Source organism: Patagioenas fasciata, chromosome Z (assembly GCF_037038585.1).
Source record: "Patagioenas fasciata isolate bPatFas1 chromosome Z, bPatFas1.hap1, whole genome shotgun sequence".
Taxonomy (NCBI): domain Eukaryota; kingdom Metazoa; phylum Chordata; class Aves; order Columbiformes; family Columbidae; genus Patagioenas; species Patagioenas fasciata.
The window spans coordinates 57,104,183-57,129,744 of NC_092560.1; the positions used below are offsets into that span (position 1 = coordinate 57,104,183).

The 25,562-nt window shown below is 36.6% G+C and overlaps 1 protein-coding gene across 1 annotated transcript in view; it reads right to left on the reverse strand.

Annotated features, from left to right (window-relative positions):
- The window catches only part of RAB3C (RAB3C, member RAS oncogene family), a 134,917-nt gene that overhangs the window by 60,889 nt on the left and 48,466 nt on the right, over positions 1–25,562 (reverse strand). The window contains exon 3 of the mRNA XM_065860933.2: positions 3,771–3,889. Within this exon, the coding sequence (XP_065717005.1) occupies positions 3,771–3,889 (119 nt within the window). The remainder of the gene's footprint in view (positions 1–3,770; positions 3,890–25,562) is intronic.

The window sequence follows — 25,562 nt, forward strand, 5'->3', positions numbered from 1 at the left end:
ACTCTCTCTGAATAACAACAGAAAACATCAGTTCCTGTGAACATTTGAAAGTCTGTATCTATAAATACTATACTGTATCTATACCGTTCAGTGCTGTGAATAGTACCATTGGCATATTTTTCAGAGGAAACAGACCTGAAATTGAAGATAAATACTCTTCAATTATATTATCAAGTTTCTACACATTCATACTAACTGATGATAAAGTCCATAGATGACATAAAAACACTCAAACAGTAAAAAATTATTAAGGATCTGTCAATTTTATAGGTCAGTCTGAACTGTCTGCCAAGCTAGGCTCATTTAAACAGCACCTGTTGTAGTGCATGTCAAAGCATATGAGGAACACAGCTATTCAGAGAACACAGGTTAGTTGAATATACCCTAGAAGGCAGCAATTTTAAAGTGACAAAACTATAGGATGTGAGCAGTGACAATATATTCTTAGCATCATCCTCTGGATGAGACTGAAGGCAATAAATCATTGCATATACATACAGCAGAATTATCAGAAGTACCAATTCAAGATTTCTCATACCAAAAGTTTTTGAATCACAAGAAAAAAAAATCTTTATTTAGGTTACAGCATGTAACTTGTTGTTACCATCATTCACAGTCTTTAATGTTTTTTAAATTTCAATTAGAGAAGGAAAGACATGAATATTTTCTGAAGTCTCTGCAGCATGGTTGAAATCTATTGGACCTTCAAGTCACCTAGCTAAGCTTTTAGAGAAAACCCTTTCTCAGTCTCACAGAGAGGTCACAAATGCTTGGCTACTATACTGTTGCATATTGGCGCTAATAGGTTAGATAAATTAGAGATAATGATTTTTTAAGTGTAAAATGTTAATAGTCAGATTAGATATAGAATTCCTCACAGCTGAATAGATTCATGCGGACCTAGGCATGGCATCCAGAAATACAACTATCCATCTGTTATAAAGGAAAAATATCAGCCAAATTTCAGACTGAAAAGAATGCCTTTCAATGTAAGCACAACCACTTTGAACTAACTGCTTTTAAAGAAACATCCCAATTCACAAGTTAAACCAAACTCCGTTATCCAAGTCTAAAAGGTACCTGTAGGTCCATTGTCCTGACTGCGGTGCAGTTTCCAGATCAAGCCTTGAAGCTGATGTGATTTGAGCTTGGATTTGGCCCATTGTGCAAGTGTATGAAATGACACCACTGCCTTCAGAGCCACATTTATCACAGAGAAAAGCATTTTAAGCCCAACAGAGGCTTAAAAGCTCCCACTCCCTCCCCCTTCATTTCATGAATGCGCAGGCACACATGCATAGTCATGGCTACTTTTCTTCAGCATTGGTAACTGAGAGTTTTCTTTAACTTCTCTCACATTCAGAAGCAAGCTGTAGTTTTGTAATTACTATCAACATTGGAGCATGGGCTAATCAAAATCAATTATCAGCTGTGAGATGGGAGGAATAAAACAGAGGAAGCAGGGCAGCAACTGGGCTCACAAAATTAGAAATAAAAATAACAAGAAAATATATGTCTCATCCTGCTAAGTGTGGCACTCCGCCTCTCTGTCATCCCTTTCATCATGCAGATGACTGATCAGAAGATGATCTCGGGATATAATAATGCAATTTTTCTTGTCCACCCGATTTCTGTAGTAGCTGCTAACTGTTTGTACAGCTTCTAGATAAAAATGATGGAAAAACAATATTTCACTACATTTAAGAACTCCATAGCTCTTAAATATTTTCTTGTTTCATTTTATAGGGACTTTTTAAAATTAGTATGAAGCCTAGTTACTTTTCACCAGGAGACAAAGAGCGACAGTCACATGAGATCTAGAATGCTGGAAAACAATCAGCTGGGAAAATCAATAATAAGTGTTCAAATTTACACTTGCTATAAAGAAACCTTTGTGTCAGAGGAAGCTAGATAATACATCACATGCCATCTGGTTTGCCCAGAGATGGGGCAATGAGACTTGAAGATTACAGCTAGTCCCAGACAACCATTATCACCTGGTTAACCCAGTGCTTGAACAGAAATAGCCCATGAACAAAAGGATAGCAGAGGCAAAGCAAGAAAGTGCTTCAGCTGGCAGGCCCAGGACTCAGTGGTGCTGGCAGCCACAACTGCAGGTTCAGCTGTGAGGCTAAGTGTACTCCTTTATTCCCTGTTTTTCTAACTTTCACAGCAGCATCTACAAAAAACCTTTCAGTTACCTCCTGCTAGGTAGGAGATCCTGTCTCATGCTGTTGAACAGAACAGCACTCACAAATGTGTAACAGCAAGCACTCAGCACGATGCCTCCAGCTTGTATTATACAAAATGGGCAGAACATCCTTTTGGTGTAATAAGTCACAGTGAGCAAATATGTCTTCCTCTGGGAGTATTAAGCAAAACTCCTCTCAGATACATTCAGCTGTTCAAAAGCTGGTTGTCTGGTCTATACTGGTCATGTAGCTTATCACTTCTCTAGCAAATGGAAACAGATGGTCATAAGACCAATTTCGTGTGGAATTGTACAGATGATCGATGAAGAGGAGGTGGGACACACTGGAGTTGCCCCTTTTCCCTGGAAGAGTGCGAATGACTGCATGCCTAATGCTTACACAGGAAATGTTAAGCAACGCAGGATCCCAATTGTAGAGCAGAATCAAGCTAAGATTCTCAGTTCTTATTTTCAGAATGGTTAATGACCAGGCTCAGTATATACAGACCAAGAAAAACTGCAGGTGTAGAGAGGGAAGGTGTTCCATGGCTTCAGTGACACTTTCTGTCACAATAATTAATAGAAGAGTGTGGAAAAGTTTTATTTTTCTTGAAGAGTCTAAGGGTGAGTAACAATTCTTCTTAGAAACAGGCATCACAGCATCACTACCTCTTACTTTAAGTGTGAAATGTGTTTCTGAACTTGCCTGTCTTGAAAGAAGTACGTAGTAGCGCATATCTTTAAACAAGTTTTAAAAAGCCAGAGAAACATACTGAACAAATCACAAAAACTCTGAACAAAATCCTTTCTTAAACACAGTTCTCTCATGGCAATAGCATACAAGAGAACACATGGAACACACAGAACAAATGCTATTCCTGTCACTCAGAGCACTGCCAGGAGGAGCTCAGATATTAAAATAACTTGTGAAGGAACAGATCACTGATATTAACTTTACCTTTCCTTTTGGGTCAGCTTAAAAAAAGCCTTAGGTTGTTTGGATGCTGACAGACCCGTATCTGATCAAAATGACACACTTTTACAGAGACATCTTGACATTCACATAATACAAGGTAATATAACTACTAGTCATTTTAGGTTCTGCTATTTGGATGAAGTTTGCTCTTTCTTTTTACATGAGGTACAAGACTGACAGCATAGTGTATAACTGTCTGTGGTTAAAAGTAACACAACGAAATATTAAATTAAAAGACAACCCCGACACATGGTATCTCTTTTTTTTTTTCTGTGAAATATGGAAACACTTCCTGGTATCTTAGCAGTTACTTTCCAGACTAGCACATAGCTGGTTTTAGTAGTATGAATAACATACATCAGCTGAAAACACAGAAAACATAATGGTTACAATTAATTATATGGAACACATTTTAAAGTATTAATTTGTCTTTCCAGAAAAAAAAAAAAAAACCAAACAAAACCTCACTGTATACTCGGGCATATGAATACTTGTGTACTCTATTTGGAAATAAGATTTCAAAAATAATTTACACTATCACAGTAGGTGATTGATATCAAATATTCTCTGTCTTATTTAATAAAAATTCCAGGTTTTACTCACCAGTCCTGCACAGCATTGAAAGATTCTTCATTCGTGATGTCATACATTAAAATGAAGCCCATTGCACCCCGGTAGTAAGCAGTGGTAATAGTTCTGTATCTTTCCTGACCTGCTGTGTCCTGAAATAATAACAAACAAAATTTTTATGTTGCAAATAAATTAATAAATGATATTTTTTCAATAGAAAGAAAACTCTGATGGCAGTTATTGCATAACTCTGCAATCCTACTGATAAAACTAATTAAGGAGGAGAACACTGAGAATAACAGGAAAAGGAGCATTCTGCATTGGATCATAATAAGAGGGACATATCCATTCTGTCATCAGATGCAAGTGGAGAGAAGCAGAATGGCCTGGCCCTCTGTCAGGTCATATATACTGACTCATTCACAAGTTCATGTCATTCAGCTTGAGACTTGGGTAAGAACCTTGCCTCCTGCTCCTGCCTTGTACCTTCCCAGTTCAACAGAGGGGACAGGTAAAGTCTCACATCCAGGATAAAATGCTGGGACAAAATAGCATCCTTAGCATCTTCATTGTAAGATCAGTATAATCATGAAGTCCGGAAATATCCTGATCGAAGAGGAAATGTCTAATTGTTCTGTTCTTGAGATTTTAAGCCATTGGTGCACATGTCAGCTTCAGGACCAATATACATCTGCCCTGCAAAATAAAAGCTGGGGTGTGGTGGATTTAAAATAAGGATGATATCTGACCAAAAAAAGAAAAAAAAGTTTGCTATCAGTCCATTACCTCAAAACAGTTTTCTCCCTCATTCTCTGTATCTTGTTGTCATGGTTTAACCTGAACTAGCAATACAACCACAATAGCCGCTCACTCACCCACCACCCTGCCACAACAGGGGAGAGAATCCAAAGGGAAGGGAGAAACTTGGACTGAGATAAACACAGTTTAATAAAATAACAAAATACTAACGCACTACTAGTATATATATGTATAAAACACAAATAAAAGATACTCAAGGTAATTCCTCAACAAATTCTGGCCATACGGAGCAGCCAGTCCCAGGGAGTAACTCAGTCCCAACAGCTGATCCCAAAGAGGAATGAAAGAGGAAAAAGGCAGGAAGGTTCAGAGGCCTCTGCAAAATGGCAAAAGGCCAAACTAAACATCTCAGATCAAACTCCCACAGATCTAGAGAAAGCACCCCAGAGCCAGAGCAAGAACACCCCAAAGAAAAAGAAAGAGTGAAAGAAGAAGGTCCCGACTCCTTAAATAAGAAGCATGATGCTAATGGCATGGAATACTCTCACTGAACAGTCTGGATGTCAGTCAAGCTCTGCCCCAACCCTTTCCCTCTTCCTTGCTGCCTCACACCTGTGGGCAGAGCACTCAGAGTGTCCTTGGCTCTCAGACCAGAGCAATTAACTTAACTTAACTTAACTTAACTTAACAACATTAACTCTGTGCTGGGGTGTTATCTTTTGTTTTCAAACTAAGTCCAAATAGGGAGTGTGCTAGCTTTGAAAAAAAAAAAAAACAAAAAAAAGGGTTTCTAACTGCATTAAGAAAATTAACCCATTTCTGGTCAAACTAGCACACTAATTCAAATGCTTTGAAAGTAAGAATTGTAAGTCAACCTTTCTCTGACTGCTCCTTTTACCTATTTCCACTAAAAAGTTCCCAGGGAAGGGACTACCTGTTGCTATAAAAATATATATGTATGTATGTATATGTATATATATATATATATGTATGTATATGCATGTATGCAACGTCTAGCGTAACCACCCATGTCTGTACTACAATTGTGAGACAATAGGAATAACTGAAATACAGGAAATGCGTAAGTATTTCCTGTTCCAGCATACCTTTTTAATATTTTTAAACTATATACATTTGAAATTTTATATGAGGCACATGTAACATTTCAGCACAATCTGGTAACTGTCTAACAGATCATCTGCATGTATTAAATTTTAACGAGTTTTTTAAATTAATATAATTACTTCAGATTTTGTGAGTGTGTAAGAAATAGTTTACTTAGAATAAGGACAAATTTATTTAATTTGCCTTCCTAGAAAGAGAGGAGGATAACCAGTGATAAACAATGCTTAATTTGGTATGTTTTCTGAAGTGGTTCCTGGGCTATCAGTACTGCCTTGTGAACAAGAGAAAAATAGATTAAATGGGCCTTCTTCTTTACACATATACCATTTATCTTGTAAGCTAATAGAATGAAAAAAAGATATTAGACTCATAGAATAGTTTGTGTTGGAAAAGGCCTTTAAAGTTTATTTAGTCCAGGATGGGGCATCTGCCACCTCTCTGGGCAAGCTATGCCAGTGTTTCACTACCCTCATAATAAAATATTTCCTCTTCATGTCTAGTCTGAGTCACCCCTGCTGCAGCTTGAAATCATTACCCCTTGTCCTATTGCAACAGGCCTTGCTAAAAAGTCTGTCCCCATCTTTCTTACAGGCTCTTTTTAAGTACTGAAAGGCCACAATAAGGTCTCCCTGGAGCCTTTTCTCCAGGCTGAACAGCCCCAACTCTCTCAGCCTGTCCTCACAGCAGAGCTGTTCCAGCACTCTGATCACTTTTGTGGCCTCCACTCAATGATCTCCTTCAGGTCCATGTCTTTCCTGTACTGAGGGCTCTAGAGCTGGATGCAGGACTCCAGGTGGGGTCTCACCAGAGTGGAGTAGAGGGGCAGAATCACCTCCCTTGACCTGCTGGCTGTACTCCTTTATAATTGGCCTTCCACATACATCAGAAACCACTTATAGAATAAGAAACATAATTGAGACAGTTACTGAAACCAAACAAGGTTTTAAGTAAAACACATGGATTCTCTTCGTTCTGGATTGCAGCCTCTACTGTCTTGATGTAGTTCCAGTGTTCCAAGATGGAAAGCTAATGCAGAAGCCAGACTCTAACAGGTCTCACAGGAGGTTAGGTTATATATTTGCAGCAAAGGTCTGACAGACCTAAACCTTTTCTGCTTATATTCTGAGGTGGCTAAGTCTATATCAGCTGTGATCTGAAGGGTGGATAGCTGCATTGACAGAACTACTCCCAGATTTGCTGGTGGTATTACTGAATATTAAGGTATGCAGAATCTCATGCTAAGCCTGTGTGTATTCTGATAGTCAGAGGTCAGTTCTTTCTCAGTAGGTCATAGTCTGTCAGTAAGAAAAAAAGTATCATTGAAATCTTGAGTAAAATGATTTATTAGCAGAAGAAATATTACCTGTCATTATTTAAAAACATTTATTTGTATACATTTTATGGAGTAAGTTTCATTCTCATGAGTTTTGCTGATTTCATTTACTTGATATTGGAGAAAAAAGCTGGGAGAGACAGAAGGAAAATATGGCCTATAGCAAGCACACAGTCTTTCTGTACAGAAGCGATATGATTTTGAAATGAGTTTTGTCAGTGTCTATCTACTTGTTTGTCAGTCAGAGACATATATAGTTGGAAATACAGTCATATGACAAGCAGTAGCCCACTGCCACTGAAGCAAACGTTATTTTGCTGTGGGTGATTTCCATTGGAGTCTCTCTGCAAATAAGAATAAACAGTCCTAGCAATAAAACTGTGACTATTTTCTGTGCAATGTTAAAGGTAGGTAGTGTGGGCTTTAAGCACTCTTGATTACAGAGAACGAAAAATGAGTGTAAAGGAAGACAAATCAAGATAAAAGTTCTTAAATAATTTTACGGAAAGGGAAATAAAGCTGCAGATGAAGATCCAAACACCAACTGACTTTGGGACAGGGAATGTTCTTCTGCACCTAGGCATTTGATTTGTGTCAGTATGGAAAGAAACCAGGTATTTGTTTATTTTTTGTTTTGTTTGTTTGTATTTTGTTTTGTTTTGTTTTCAATACAGGCATCTAATATGTGCCTGTAGGTAACGTTATGCTAGCGTCATGATAAAGAAGATTTTCTAGAGTGTGGCATAGATGGATGACCATGAATAAAGAGGAATTTATCGGTTTCAAACATTGATAATCACATTCCCATTGGGACTACTTTCTATTAACTTGTTTTAAGGAAGTGACTAAAATTGTAATTGGTCTAATGTACAAATTATTCAGTAGAACGTTTACAATAATGTAAGAAATGAACCCAAATATTAGTAATAAATGCTGTCAAAATTTTGTGCTCTGCACATTCATAAGTATCTCCTTTGTATTTTGACTAGAATATATTCATAAATGCCTGCACATTAGAGACAACAAATACATTAATATTAAATATTACAATTTATTACAATGATTTAATGTATTTGAAGCAGATGATGCAACAATGTAAGTGACCTTTCTCTCTGTTTATTAGCATTTATTTTTACAGAAGAACTGAGCAGAAAAGAACTAATTTCCATATTTCATCATATTTATATCTGTAAATCACTATGATTTTATCCTCAGGTACTCTTTCGTACTTGCACTTGAAGAAAACCTTTTTCAGTTCAGGTATGGTTACTAGCTGTTACTATGTTATCTTAGTCTTTTTTGCAAGACCTTGGAGTTAATCTGACAGCTATCTGTCTTTTTAGGTTTAAATTTTGAAATATGACATTTATATTTTGGACTGACTGATGTTTATTTCTAAGTAAACTAAGTAAAATAAACCTCAGGAAGAATAAAATTCAACTTGTTATTGACTGGCAGTTTAACCAAGGCACCTAGTTTCCATCTTTGGTGGGCAGAAAATAGAGACCATCTTGGGGGCGTTTTCGTCCATGTGGGCATTGTTTGGTAAGGCCAACTGCCTGTTCATTAAAGAAGCAGAGTGGAAAAGAAGGGAATGAATGACAGTGAGGGACTGCTTTATGAAAAGTTCCATGCACAGAAGACAAAAAGAGGTATTTTAAAAATCTTAGTCAAAACAAAATGGGTCCCAGTAACTGCAACAAATATTTTCAAATATTATATTCACATTCATAAATTCTGGTTTTAATGAAGTTCCCACAATTCTACTAGTTTCTGGTTAGGTGATCCTATCTTAGGCATTTTTTTCAATAGGCACCGGATTTTAGATATTAAATTACAGAAAGATAAGGCTTAGTGGACATAGAACTTCAGAAATAAGCACTGCACACAGCACACTGGCTAATAGCCTGTGGTTCAGAGTATATGGAAGACTGAGATTTGCACAGTTTGGCCTTGTGTACTCTGATATCTATGGTATGGATTTTTGTGTGTGGGTTTGTTTTTCTTTTCCTTAATTATTTTTTTTCAACTATAAGTGAAATTAGATATTTGCAAACATTTTTGTACTCCAGATCCTTATATGTATACTTTCATATTACGAAACATCATTGCTTTTTGCCAGAAATACGATAGCTAAAAGGACCATTAAAGCTTTTCCATCAGTAAAGATCCTGAATAGGGCATGCACGTCTATAGACAGTGAAAGAGGAATCGTAGAGGTACAGACTGTTTCTAGCTCAGTGTGCAGATAGCAACCTGGTATGTATTTGGCCAACTCTCCTTTAACATATATGTATCAACACTATGGAAAGAGTAAATCTAGATTAGCTTGACTGTTCACCTGAGTTAAACTTAAGGCTCTGAATTTGACAGTACAATAAATCCTAAAGTGAATATATATTGGTTATTTTTACAGTAACCACATGAACCAGGTTTTGTCCTGTGCTCTCCCTTGAAAGAGCCCTTCAATAACGTTATAGGAAGTTTCCTACAGATTCCTATTATTAGTGTGTAACTGTCATACCACTGAAGTCTGCAGTGTATTGGGAATGCACCAGCAGCTGACAACAACGCTCCCAGAGAAAAGGAGAGATATAATGTAATCGACATCTGTTAAAGTAGAAACACTTAGGAATAGCAAGCTAGATGACTCACAACCTGTATTCCACAGGAAGTTATGCGTTTACTGGGCTGGAAAGTCTCAAAACAGAGAAAACAAGGTACTGATAGTAATCTTGAAAATAATAAGTATTTAAGCTTGCAAAGTCAGTTAGCTGAGTTAATTTAGCAGAAGTAAATCCTCCTGTCTTACTGTCAAGTCCTCTAAGCTAGACTCCATCCAGAATGTGCCATACCAGCTTAGACTATACCAATGTTTTTGAGCAGTACCTTAAATCAGATCCTTGAATTAATTTACTGAACATGTGCTCTCCTTCTCACCTTCACCTAGCACTGCACTACTCACAGGAACAACACTTTATGTAAATAACTCCCAAGTGGAGTTGTTCATTAGTAATGCAGACAGTTTTGAAGGTGAAAGTAAACAGCATTTGGCAGCAAGAATTTTTAACGAGCCTGTCATGAAGGAATTCAGTCTGCAAAACACAAACTTATTTTGTAGCACAGCTGAGTGAGTCTGTGCCTCTGCATTTCTATCCTGTATGCTAAACACACAAATATCTTTTTAGATCCACTTCCTCACATTATGAGCTTTACTCATATCACAATACAGCTGGTGTTATGTGTCAAAAAACTGGCAGCAGTAGAGGATTATTTCTTGGATGGAATTTTTATCTCTGCTGCACATTCACAACATTTGGAGACAAGGCAAACAGAAAGACAAAATTAGAAATGTGAATTGGGTGAATTCTCCCTTCGCAGGTCAAAATTTTTTGTTAAGGTAAATTAAATTGGCACAGCAATCAAGATCGGCCACTCCTTTCTGAGTTTCATGTTTCTTTCCTGCTGTTGCTTCTCAAAGGTTGTTTATATACTCCATCAAAGAGACTGTATTTCTTCGGTTTCTCCTATTGATATATTATATATAAGGACTTCAGGCAGTAAGTGAATGAAAATCTAAACTGGCTCTTTCAGAGCAGCACAAAAGGTGTCTCTGATCTTTCCTGAGGGATCTCTGGGGTCTCAAGAAAGAAAGGATAAAAAGAAAAGTAGGACAAACAAAGGAAAAACAGGGAGAGAGCTGTTCAGGGAGTGGCAAGGTACAACCTCTGCAAAAGCCCTCTTGAGATGGGGGGGCAGAGAGGGGTAAAGTCATCTGAAGCCCACTGCTAACCACCCAGGAAGAACATCTGAGGGTTTATAGCAAAAGCAGCTGGGCAGGGCACAAAGTGGACAAGGAGAAAACCTGCTGGAGCAGGAGGAGCTGACTATCCCGGGAGCACCGTTTCTGAGCAAACACCACTTCCAACAGAAAGCATTAGGCACATAGAAACAGAAATATATTAAAATTTACAAGTAGGAACGGGAAACACAGTTCAAAACAGTTTATTTAGGTAACGTATGCACAGAAGATGTAACACTGAATACTGCCAATTCATTCTTTGTTTATGTACCTTAGCTGCCCTTTCCAGAATTCTCATGGCTTTGGTTTCCCTGGAATTCTGTCTTTTATATACATACATGCATATATATATTTATGTCTGTACGTATGCATGCGTTTGTAGCAATATATACAGATAGAAATACATATAGAAATATATACATTTGAAGCGTGAAAAGCCAGCTACTAAGCTTGCCAGTACACATCTGCTAGACCTATATGCTAGTTCTTAAATCTCACCCCCAAATCACAGCTGACAGTTAACTCATTGTATAGGAGGGATGCGGGAGCATGGCAGGGACAGCTGAAAATAGCTGGGGCCAGAGCAGTGGTGAGCGCCATTATTCCAAATGTGGCTAGCAAAAAAGGGCCTGGGAGAGCTCTCCTGGCAGGCAGAAAGTGATGCAGAGATTGCGCTAGAGAGACAGTTTGGCTCCAAGAAAGCTGAAACTGGGATTGTAAAAGTACTTTACTGCCAGATTTGCTTTCTCTCACTCCATCCATGCCACTGGTGATTGTGCCTGAAGTTCATTTCCTTTTAAATTTTCTAATTTTCTCCCTTCCTGTTCTTTTGTCTCTCTTCTTTATTTTGAAGACTTGTGTACAATGTTCATTCTCTGCAGTTCAGCTACCATGCCTTCCTACCACTGCCTCCTTTCTAGCCCAGTGCAGGCTGACCTCAGTTGCCACTCGTTCTGGCACGAGTTTTGATGGCATTGCCATTTCAGTGCATGTCTCCCTCTTTCCCTGCCATGAGCTGCAGCTTTCTCCTTGTCCTGTCTTTGCTTTGGTTGTGGTCTGTGCTGATCGGTTGGAAGTGAGGATCAATTCCTCTTGTCCTTCTTCTCCATCTTTGGACACACCTTATAAAGCATCTGTCAAAACAGTAGAACCTGGCATTCTTTCAAAGGTAAAACAGATTAATTAAAGTACAACTTTATATTTTAATGAAACTTCATGTTAGGTCATAAGAAGAATCTCTCTTTCTGGAAAGGCTCAGGTTTTGCCCTCAAGATCCTTTTTTTTTTTTTCCTTTTATTTTATGAAAATTGTTACAGAATCAAACATTAACTACAACTGCCAGAAAAAGTATTACAGAAATCATGAATTTAAAAAAATCTAATTTGCACATCATATGATAATACAAGTATTTTTAATGAATAAAATTAAAAGACAAACTAATATTGGAGCCCAGACTGTAACTACTGCTCAGGAAAAATCCATTGAATAACTTTGTATTATTTTTAAATGCTTGTAAATCAGACTGTAAAAATTTGCTCATATTTTTCAGAAAAAGAATGTAACAAGAGAGCGCCAGTCTGAAAAAATAGTTACATACAAACAAATTCACCAAAGCTGTGATACGGGTCTTTGTTCTACAGGCAGCTATTACCAAATGGGAAGCACTGGAAACAGAGGTGATATTCTCAGTTTTGTCAAATTTTGTTTTTAAAGTTTCTGCTCCCAGATTCCTGTGATTGTACAAGAAAATCTATGGTTTTTTTTTTTTTCATTTTTGAAAACCTTTGCAGTCAGCGATCAAAAATGTGTCCTAGTGCATAATCAAAAAAAATGAAAGGTATTTAATATGGACTAAAATTACTGCATTAGGAATAAAACTTGTACTAAAACCAAAATGATTTTTGAATGCTGACATCTGGCATTGAATTCTGGTAAAGCTTGAGAGGATCAGAACAACCCGCTTTTGAGGGAAAGCAACACAAATAAATATTAGATCTCTAATAGCATTACAAGGAACGATAATCCTAGAAACCTGACACTCAAATACACTATGGACAATCTTCACATTTGACAGAGAGTCTCCTTAAGCTCCTGAAGTGTACTTGCTAATTTAAACACTAAGCAAACAGCAGGTCACTCTACTCACAGTGGGATGAGGAATGGTTGTAACAGAGTCAATCCTAATGCTGTGAGACTGATGCCTGTTAAGAAAATAAGAAGCCGAGGTACTTCATCGATAGATGAAGCAGGCACTAAAAGTCCTTTAGTCCTTGTCTCACTTCACTTTGTTTACTGTTAAATATATTTGCACCTTGCCAGTGTTTCCAACTGGCGTGTCCACCCACAAAGCACTTGGTAGCCTAAGAACTGGTGTATTCTTGCCCTGTGATAAATGTGAGGATTTTTTTTTTTTTGTCTGTTAGTTTTTTCTAGGAGGGGAGTGAGGTGTCGTGGGTTTTTGTTCAGTTTTGGGTTTTGGTGTGATTTTCTTTACAGCTGTACTGAAGCTTTTGACATCTTTGATCTTCCACAATTTTTAAAGGCATTTGCCTTTCTTGAGCAGCAATATGAAAAAACACCAATCTATAATATAAGTTCAGAGACTTGGAGTCAAGCAGATTATTATCACATAAATAGAGGACAACATCAAGATATTATTGGAATGCCAGAGTACCTTCCTCTTCTCATTTCTCTACTTATATACTTAAAATTCTTTTGGATTAACTACTTCTCTTTAGAATTTATTATTCATAAAATAAGAATAAGAAGCTTTCAGCATACTCTCTCCCATGTCATTCTGTCCTATTCTCCATCTTGAAGACAGTTTCTTTATGAATATTCATCACTCATATTTAATTAACTTACCCTTATTTTTCAGGATGATATGGGATGCATGGATAGAGAAAAGTTTGACCAGACATTTTGATAATAGCTCTATGTTAGTGGCTTATTGCACTGAGCAACTTTGTATAACAGTGTCATCACGTTTATTACAATATTATGCAAATCTTTGTTCACTGATTAGCTCACAGTGCCTCTTACCTATTGGGAGCTATGAACATAGTTCTTTCCTTATGACAACACCGAGCTTAGCACATTTTTGTTCTGGGCCTTTTTTAGAAGCACAGTTTTGAAAAATGAAGAAGCACAGATTTCAAAAATGAATCATGGTGCAAAGAATCTTTTGAAGCCATAAAACAAGGACTTTTGCCAGAAACTCTCTCTCCACCTCTGCTTCCCTTGTGATAAACCCCTGTATTTAAAGCTGCAGTGAAGTTTCTCTCATTTGGAACAAATTACAGGAATGTTGCTATTAAATATTAATAACCTTTTGAACCTTCCCAGGAGTAAAAGAATGGATTTCTGTGCAGAATATTAAGTTTACAAAATATGTTTAAAGGCTCATTAGAATTATTATCACCTTATGCTTTTTACATAAAAATGTTTTAAATCTCACCCATAAAAAGGGAAAGACACTGTCTGCAAGAAAGAACAAGCCACATTTTACTTATTTTAAACAAGAAACTACAAATGCAATATTTCTGGAAGAGTTCAGCCGTGGTAGAAGATTAATCCCACTCAGAACTTCCATGAGGGCTGATAAAAGGCACAGCTTAGTGCTTTATAAAACCTGCAGATTAACGTGGTCTGTGCTAAAAGAGTTTCCTCCTGCCTTGGCAACAAACTGCGGCTTTAGAGATGTCTGGAAGATTCCTCATGCAATGATCTGTACATAAATTCTGTCCCCTCTTTCTATGACTGTGGCAGACATTGTCTTCTGGGGCAGACATCAAGGATACCCAAAGTAGCTCTTTGTATATCATACGTTAGGCAGGTATTTTGAGATTCTAAGGCTTAGGTGAAAAAGTATCAGGTGCTTTCCAGAGAACTTCAGCACTGATGTATCAATGGCACAGAATGCCACCATCTTTTCTCCACTACCAATGCAGCCCATTCGTGCCTTTCAGGGAGTTGTTCCCTTCCCTGACACAGACCTATTGAGAGCTGTGTTTGCAGGATAGTCTCCATCAAATTCTCCTTTCTTCCACTTTTAACTCCTTTGCCCTCCAACAGTCATCATCAAACACTCCATATGTGACTGTAGGTGAGATCCTTGAATTCCCCATCATAATTACTTTTTCTTTTTCTTTCTTTTCTGAACATAGTGTCTAGTAATTCAGGTTTACGATGATACGTATCATACAGTGTGATCAGCTAGACAGAATCTTTAAAGAACATAAAGTTCCATGTCAGTTCTGTTGTCTTCAACACATGTAGATGAACTTGTCCAAGATATTTCTGTGTTAGAGGGAAAGACAGAGAAAGTATAGGTGGCACAGGACAGATTAGGTCACCTATCAGGTGCTGGAAAGTGTTTTCACAGCATGGGAGTCCACCATTGCATCCAGACTCATAAAAGACCAAGATTCATAAAAGACCAAGAATGTCGCTCCAAGACTTTTCAACTTTGAATGACTTTTCTAGTTCTTCCAAAGCTGATCTTTTATTAAGTCTAATAACACCCTGGAAAACCTTTTTTTTTTTTTTTTCCCTGGCTTTTATCTATTTTCGTGTCCTTGTGGAAAAATTCAGAGGACACATCCTCTAAAATGAAAAGATACCTTTGCCATCAATACGGTGCTACAATTATTTACACCTAGATAGGATTTGTCTATTAATTTGGGAAATCTATTGAAGTCACCAAGAAAAAAAAAAAGTCTATTTAAAACAAGATGCAATTTTTAGATACACCATAAGCACTGCTAGACTCTCTTCACAAAGGAAAGAAAGGTTAAGATGTCAAATATAATAGAAACAACAAAACCATGTACTACATGATTTGGAGGCTATTTTCATCTGGAAAATATATTACTTAAACTAAAGGCCTCTGTGTTCTGCTTGTCAGTAAATACTTCCGCACTATGGGTACATATTGAGAGGTTATACCTAGAACACATCTCTAATGTCCTATTATTTGCTGAGAGAAATGTAATTTATGAGAGAACAGGTTATTCTGACAAGGAAATATTTATTTATCCTGAAAATGACTCAGTAGCTGACATGTTTTAATGCACATCGAGCAATCATGACCTCTATGTTTTTCTGCTTCAAGACTGTAAGCTATTAAAGAGAGTTGTAAAAAGACATTAAATATGTCAGGTGTGATTAATCTATGAATCTTACATAATTTCAAGTACAGTGCACTTATCCTTGCGTCCTCTTCTTGGGGAATTCTGGCATAAAGTGGCATAATTAAATTAGATTTAAGCTAAATTGTTATTTAATTTGGCCCCTGGTCTCCCATTTTTCTTAGCTCACACTGGTGATGTGCTTAGCATAAGTATAATCATATTTAGCAACTCTAATGACTTCTTTGTAATTTTTAACTCAAACTTTTGAGAAAAACACAGTCCCATCAGAAAGCATAACTGCCAGACCTTTTAGAATAAACTAGACTAGAATATTTCAGTTGGAAGGGATGTACAACAATTATCTAGTAAAACTGCCTGACCACTTCAGGGCTGACCAAAGTTACAGCATGTTATTAAGGGCATTGTCCAAATGCCTCTTAAACATTGACAGGCTTAGAGCATTGACCACCTGTCTAGGAAGCCCGTTCCAGTGTTTGACCACCTTCTAGGTAAATAAATGCTTCCTCATGTCCAGTTTAAACCTCTCCTGGTGCAGCGCTGAACCATTCCCATGTGTCCTGTCACTGTATTCCAGGGAGAAGAGCTCAGCACCTCCCTCTCCACATCCCCTGCTCAGGAAGCCGCACAGAGCAATGAGGTCACCCCTCAGCCTCCTTCTCTCCAACCCAGACAAGCCTGGAGTCCTCAGCCACTTCTCACGGGACATGACTTCCAGCCCTGTCACCAGCTTTGTTGCCCTCTTCTGGACACATTTGAGGACCTCAACATAATTTTAAAATTAATATATTTATTCATATTATTTATTCATAAATAATAGTGTATGAAAGTAAATAAAAACATAAACACAGTATAAATATATGTTCTTCAGCCTTTTTTCTTAAGCATCCATTACTGGTTACTACCATAGAGAAAGTACTGGACTAACTGGGCCTTTGGTCTGATGCAATGTAGTCGTGATCTTACAAACATTCAAGAAAACTCAAAACTAGTATTTCATGTCAGATGTTATCAGAATCTTGCTAGAAAATCTGTTTTGTTTGGGGTTTTGTTTGTTCATTTGTTTTTGGTTTTGTTTTTGGTTTTGGTTATGTTTTCTAAAAAAAGGGATAAGCCACAGTGGTTTCAACAGTAGTTCAAAGAATGATATTTTTATTCAAAAGTTTCTTCAATAAATGGAGCAATAAGTAACGCAAAGAACAAGTATCAAATTAAGAAGGATATTAACTAGGAAATTTTCATCCTATATTCATACTTCAGAATGCACCAGGAAAAAAAAAAATGGAAGCAACACTACTACACTTGAAGGAATAGCCTTTCAAGTTTTACAAGTGTCTACAGAACTTGGGAAGAGAATCTAGAACCAGCTCTTAACAAAAAGACAAACTTTAGGCTGATTCACTTTGAGAAAAAGAAATGTCCAGAAGTCCTCATGCAGAGAAGTAACTTCCAAAAGAATTAAAGATCGCAGGTGCTTTGCTGGATAAGGACTAGATTAGTAACCACATTCTGGGATCAAATACTAGACGAACAAACATTACTTGGACTTTCAAGGAAATCTCATTTTCTAGACTTAGGTAAAGAAAGAGATGTAACGGTTAACATAATTTGTAAAACTAATACTCTATGTTTAGAGATTCAGAAAAACAATATGAAACTGCTGATGCTTTATCATTTAGAAGTGATATCCATTTTTACTTGTTATATATGAACAAGATTTTTTACTCACAGTAAATAAATACAACCCTATAGATTTTTTATTTTTTCATTTTCACTAAAAATACTCATTATTTTAGTGTTAAATTAACTGAAGAAGTAACACTGCCACTTTGGATTTTTAATGCAACATTATTTCATCAGAAAATGCTGAACTACCCAAATGAACTTCTGCTGAAGATGACGTTTGAGTGAAAAATTTCACTACAGCAAGTAATTGGATCAAATCAAATCCATCAAGAAATTACTGGCCAAAACCACAAAATAACCCCAGAAACAGGTACTAGGTCATAGGTTGTAGAAATCTATGGACTAGCAGAATAATAAAGATGATGGCTGAAAGAAACTGTTAGATATGATAGGTCTGACTACCCCAGGCTGTCTTCTAGTTCACATTTACAGGCTTACAGAGCACAATGTACAACAGAGGCACAAGAGATGTTATATCACTTTACACTTTTATGATATTTCAAAAATTCACTTTTATTACACCACCTAAACACAACAGATCCTTTTAGAATCCAAACAGACAATTCCTCTGTTTTCTAAGGAACTCACAGAGTTTCCAATTTTACAGTGCTGATATTATTTTTGTTTGGTTTACTTTCTAAGCAAGTGAAACAGTGGATTATGGCATCCAATAACATGAAATTTTCAAGCAGAATACAGTTAGAGAAAAAAGTCTTCTTGTTTCTGTGACTGTAATAGTTACATTATTTGCACACTTATTTTTCTTTTAAGTAGCAAAATACATCTTCAAAGACAGAAAACCTAGATAATGTAATTAGTAAATTACCTGACCTTTTAGGAAGATCTAAAACCATTTATGTTGATCAAGTAAAGGGGGACAAATCTCAGTCCTGAAACTGCAATGTCATCATAAGAGGTCAAATCAAGTATCAAAGAAAAATGGAATGAAAATATTTTGACCTGTTAAAGTAGAAGGCCTGATCGAAATGCACCTTTGTTTCCAAAAACATTCTATAATTCTTCTGTGCATTACCAGGCAGAATGATTGCCATAGGTTATTTGAAGATTTTTGAATGCAAGTATTTCAATAAAATAAAACAAGCCGTTAAAAATAATTTCTAAAAGGAGGATTTAGAACACACATGATGTATTATAATTAGTGTTATTCTTCATTTGTGAATTTCAAACTACAGGTACTTTTTCCAGTAATCAGAGTTATTCTGTCTTAATGCATTGCAAAGGAACAGGAAATTACAGTCTAATGGGAGCAGAAAAATGACCAGCTGTGAAATCTGTAGCAAGTATAATTCTAATCAGAGCTACATTAAAACACTAGCTACCACAAAACCAGACATTTGGCTTATACACAGTAAAGAATAGTCTAAAAACAAATTGTGTGTAAACAACTTTCAAAGGGCTTTGCTGCCTACAGTGCAGCACTGACCACATTGAAGCAGTAGATGTCTGATGACCACAGCTCTGCTTTAATTTATACACTCTGCTATTTCTTCTGTAATTTAAAAATTCAGGAAAATTAAGATGCAGCTTCCTGGAAGCTACCATATCCTCCTACAGCTCTATCCCATTCCTTCCCAGTCTTCTAATTGTCATAAAATAGTGGGTTTATAGTAGTAGTAGGGTTCATTAATTTGTAAACATTATAGTCACATAGGTATATGTTTCTATAAATATACAGAAATTTATAAATATATATAGCTATATAATATGACCATATGTATATAACATAAATAAAACATACATATTCCACTATTCCGATTGTGATATAAAGATTTTTTTTTTTGTAAGCTTGCTCTAAGTATTATGTCTTTATGTCATGGATGAAGAAAGCAAATTTTTAAACATTGCAAATTTATGCCTATGGTGCCAGAATTCAGACTGACTTTATCCAAGTGTGAGCAGAAGAAAATATTCATAATTGTTCCCATATACATTTATATTTCACTAATTATAAAAAAAGAGGAGAGTTACCTTACAGAAGAGTTAAACTCAGGAGCATGAATAAGAAATGCAAGCCCACTAAGATACTGTTATTATTTGAGATTCATATATTATTTACCAAAGAAAATAAAATATAAAATTAAATGTAAATGACAGTAAATCAAATAAATCTTTTTCAGATACAAATTAGACTAAATTAATTTCAAAGGCCAAGTTAAGAAATCCCTGGATAGAGCATCTGTTAAATACACGGCAGGGTTAACATAGTTCAGATTCCTTAACTGTACCTCTACATGCCTCTTTCACTGCAAAAGACATATTTTTGAGTGGATGTGTATTTTTCTTGCGTGCAATCTCTGCCTTTGGCTGTTGCAATCTGAATAGAAACCCCAATAGTCTTTTCACAGAATATAACACTGACTAGCATATTAAGCAGAAATTGCATTATTAGACACTCAACCACGTGTTCTTTGATGCTAGATAAAAACTGAAGATTATTTCTACCCTGATTTGATTAAATTGTGGGACATGTTCTCTCATTGTGCAGACATAACTGAATTATCATCCATCAGCCAACAAAAAGCTACTGTGACTGACAAGACAGACTGACAGCCAAAAAGGAGACTGAAATAAAAAAAGATCAAAGTGAGAATTGACACCAGAAAGCAGAGTTTTTTGGTGGTTTTTGTTTGTTTGTTTGTTTGTTTTCTCTTGATATACTTTCTAATACACTGGGGGAAAAATAATTTCAAAATAAAAATTCTGAATTCTGGTCATTTCACATGTAAACATGCTCATTGACTGCTACTTCAAGGAAGTAAGACAGAGGAGGATAATTTGTCAGACTTGTTTATAAGTCAGCTCCACGTAGTCTCCCAGGGGTGAGCAGAGACAACAAATGGATGTGGGGAACGTGATTTTTGTCCTATTTTTTCTCTTTCAATCTTCAGTATGTTGAAAATGTGATCTGTATGACATACAATTTTGGCTAAGATGGATGTGCTACAATCCTTTGTTTTATACTACATTTGTTCTGATTTCAAGTACCATCAAACTTACGGAAATCAAACTTATCTTCAGTATCTATACAGCAGTTTCTGAGTACTTCAGGTACCCAGTCTTCAATACTGTGAATCAGGACAGTTCCATAGAACAGGATTAGGTGTTCAAGAAGGTTGAGGAAGTAATTGACACTAAAAATTAATTAATAGGAGTTGAAATCTAAAAGGAAGGAGGTACAGTTCTGTTCGTAGTAACAAAGAATAATTAAACAAGTACATATAGCTCAATGAAACGCAGACTGAAGCAAAGCAAAGTGATGATCTAACTTTCCAAATGAAAGAATTAAAATTTTGAGTTATTTATTCCTACTGTCATTGGTTTCACTATAACTTTACCTTTTCATATAATGCAGTGTTGTATTTATGTATTTCTATGTCTTAATTAGTTAAATTTCCAAGTACTTCCTAAAGAAAAATTATGTCTGTTCTTTTTATGTTTTTTGTTTTGTTTTTAAGAAGCTATTTCCCAAAGCAGATATACTAGGAGCAAAAACAATTAACATGTTCATGGAAAAATTACACAGACCATTTACTCATCACCAAGTACTACATAGTAAGAGTTCAAGTGGTTTCATTACTTGACAATGTAACACAGGGAAACAGTAGATTCAATCAATAAACAGTTAGTACTTTCAAATCACAAATTTAAGCAAAATACACTTAGTTTAGTCACTTCATTTACCCAGGCACAATCTTAATCTTGTATCACAGTTTAACTGAACTTGGAGCAAAATTACTAACCACAAAAATGATTCTCTGCTCTCAAATATTTTATTAAACTTACCATATGCTTATCTAAAAATAGAAAAAATGAAATGTCAGAGTCACTGTGTATTTTTTTCAGAACAGGCTGTGAATTAACAAGTCTTTGGTAAGACTGCTGAAAATAACCTGTTATCCATTTCAATAATGTTAAGCACAAAAGTGTATAGCAACAAATCTATTATGTATAAATACATATATTATATAGCTGTCCCCCCTTAAAAAAAAAAAAAAAAAAAAACAAAAAACTATAGACATTCAAACAAAATTGTCAATTCCATTTTCATATAGGATAATTTAGGTTAGATCCTACCAAAAAGGAGAACAGGGGAGAAATATAGTGTCAAAGGTAAGTGGTATACTTTCAACCTGTGAGGTCCAAACAAGTATCTACTTTTTCCTCTGACCATCAACGCAGTAGCATGATTAGGTCTAGGGCAGCTTGAGCTGACTGAAGTGTGCCATGAGGCATGGGCAAGGGTGTGGGTCATGAGGCACCACAACAATAAATGAAATACGGGTCCTGACTGATGACCTAAGATCATTCATGCTCCATGATGATGGCTCCATAAAAACTCAGTTAGGAAGTTCAGAATTGTTTGTGGGTTTGTTTGTCAATATTTTAATTCAGTAAATAGTATAACAGAATGCTGAAGATTAAAGCAAGAAAAATTTCTGGAGGGTGCACTTTTTTCTTTCTTAGTGCTCAATACGACAGCTATATACACTTTGCAGTTTAAACATGATGCATTGTCCTCTCCATTTTCTCTCTGACTCTTAAAGTTCCTTTGTGCATTAAGAACCTATTTATAGTACAATGAAATAGGTAAGCTGAATACTTCCCAGGTAGAGTGCATGAAACACAGAAGAGCTTGAGTGAATTGCTCACGTATAGCAGCACAGAGTATGAAAGATCTCTTTTAACCATGCCATCTTTCCTCTTCCCTTCCAACCATCTCTCTTGCTGAGAAGAGTGACTGAATCCATAGTGCAGAGTTCATTTGCTCCTAAAGCAGTAAAAACTGCTGTAGACTACAATGACATATCTTCCCTCTAATAATGAAAATGCAATTGCAATTCAATGCTTGACTCTGGAACAAAGATGTCTGCCACTATTATATTACTTCAATTTACATTCAGAGATGTGCAATGGGTATTTCATTGGATTATATGAGAAAATTTGATAGCATTTATAAAAATTAATTGACAAAATGCTAAGGAATGAATTTTAAGAAATATAAAGTAAAAAAATATTCACTTCTTTAAATACAGATAACTTTTTCTAATTGCTATCTTATATTCCTCTGCATTTGATATGCTACTAACTATAAAGAATATACTTACATATTAGATGTATATCATTAGGAAACAACAGCGCAGATAATATCCTCTGTTATATAGTAAATAAAATGCATGCTATATTAATCTAACCAATAACCTAACCCAAAACTTTTATCAGATAAGACAAATCCTGAGTTTCAAAAAATTTTAAGAATTATTCATGGCATCTTTTAAAATGAAAAATGTATCACATAATTTTCCTTTTTTCTTAAGCAGGGACAGAGATTATACCTCCTATGTATTTTAAGGGGATTCACTACCATGCACTAAAATGAAAATCATAAGTATCATTTACCCAAGTTGCTGCAAATTGAAAAACCCAATAAGAAAATCTTTACCTTCAGAAGGTAATTGCCTACCACTGTAATGAGGATGTATTGCAGTGTGAATTCTAGTGCTATCTGCAGAGGAGGAATCTGTTACACCTCTTGCTGCTGAGGCTTCTCTGTTGAGCTCCAGTGCAACATCTCGGGCTTTGAGCTCTGAAGGAAGTTTCCCTATTCAGTTTCAGTATCTGTTGTCCAAGCTGGCAGCCACCACTCACATATGACAATCTAGCATTTGTCAGTTTGGGTATTGTCAGTTGGATACTGCAGCTCTGACTGTACACCACACGCCATTGCACTGAGGGAGAAAGCCTGTGGATTGCACACTGCCAAAGCATGACCAGCTTCTGCTTACCAGGGACGGCAGCTCATCCATCCACTCATTCATCCACACAACTGTTATGTTCTTTTGATTCTCTCCTGTGTCTGCCTCCACTGTGCATGGGGCAGCTCCTTTAGCTCATCCCCAAGATCTTTGGCCCTATTCCACTTCAGTCACCTGCTATACTCTTCTGCTAAACTGCTCACAGTGAACCATTGGCCTCTTGTAATCAGCTATTGCAAACTGGTGCCTGTCACTCGTCTGGTCAGCACTGCACTGAGCTGCTTAGGGCAAGATCTGGGCAAGTCTGTGGAAAACAGGAAGCACAGTGTGGGCATTGCTGCAAATAAAGAGCAATGATATAACAGTGATTAAGATGTTTCCTATGCAAAGGTTAATAGGAAGGTTTCTATGCATGGTTAATAGGAAGCGGTGCTCTGAAACTCATTTAATTGTGAATTGCTTACTGTTCCCAAACCCTGCTGAATGCTCTCAGAAAGAAATCTATAAATTACATTAACATAAGCAAGGTCATTTGAACTACACAGTCAAGGTGTAGTTTAACACAGAAGAGATTGTCTTATTTGAATAAGATAATTCATTTTAGGCCAAATTTTCCATTCCCCACATTTAATATGAGCTGTGAGTACAACTAATACCTATTTGGATATTCGAACATGTTTTTCGTGATTTGTAATAATTGTTAATACTTATGGTAGCTACTATTATCCAGTTTTTGTAGAAAAATCACACACATGCATGATTGCAATTTCTTCCTTAAAACCCAGGAACTGCCACGTATCTCATGTTGTTCCAGTCCTGTGTGGTGTGGAACAAAACATTTACAATCTTAAACACAGTGTTTAGAGACTCCTCTGTTAGTAGAATTTTTCTGATTCTTAAACGTAAAATAAATCCTAACTTCATTACCATTGTCAAAAATGTATTATGATGGTTGGGTTGGAGTCATCTCTTCCATATGGAATTTTGACTCCTGGAATCATTTGGCAATTGAAAAATTGTCAGGAAAGACTGGTATGAAGCCATTTACTTTTCTCAAATCAGCATTAGTAATACTTATTCTGGATTGTAGGACTTGTCAAAAGTCCAGTGAAGAGCAAGAAGACCCTTTCGTCAAATGTAAACCACAGACATCAGAAAAAAGTTAGGGTGGGGAAATTTTTGGCTAACTGATATTAGAATCCCTCTCACCCTGAAATGAATTCCAGCATAAGAACCTTGACCAAGGAGTTGAACTTTGACCAAGGATTCAAACTTTGATCTCAGAATCAAATGCTTGAAACAGAAAGACTGGCTGCAGTCTTTCTGTACCGTGAGGCTACACTCCCAATGTTTAGTAAAATGTTCATGTCTGAGGGAGAATTCAGGTGCCATGAACACAATCCACAGCTTTCCTGCATGGCTTAGGTTGTATGTGCTGATGTTTTAATTTGTAACAGACCTGTTAATGATGTCCAGGTGCCTCTTTTTATATGTAAATATAATTGGAAACCACAAACTAGGAAACCAGGTACCTAAAACCCCAAGGAGCTTCCCTTAAAAGCAGATATAACACATGCTGACAGTATTGAATTCAGCACAGAACACTGCAGCTACTGCCACTTCTCTTTTCTAAGGAAACCCACAGTTCTTTGGTGGTTATGTTGTCACTGACCATTTTTACATGGTAACTTCACAGTTATACCTCTTATCCAGGAAGCAGATAAAAGAGCACAATGCTCTGCTCAGTGCAAGGGCTGAAGACCGTTTCTCACTTCTCAGCAAAGTGTTCTCATCTCTTGACTCCCCCCACCTAGTGAATGACCTCTCATCTCTGGCCTTAGGATTCACATTGCTCCTTCAGTGGGGCAGACAGACATAAAAGGACAAGGCTTACTCTCCAGAATCTGCAGGTTGGACTTTCTCCATGAAGATGAGAACAGTGTCTCTGACTGCTGGCAGCAGTGAGCACTGAATTCCCCCATCCTGGCTAAATTATTTAACCACCACTACCACCTCCAACAGATTAGGAATAAGCTGGTTACTCAACATACAGAGAGAGAACACAGAAATCACTTAAATCCAACATACGTTTTCAGGCTGTAAATCCTGGTATCATGAATTTAACTAATTCAGTTTTACAAAATTTCAGACCTTTCCCATGCTTCCTATTGCTATATCACAGATGCCAGTCCTTCA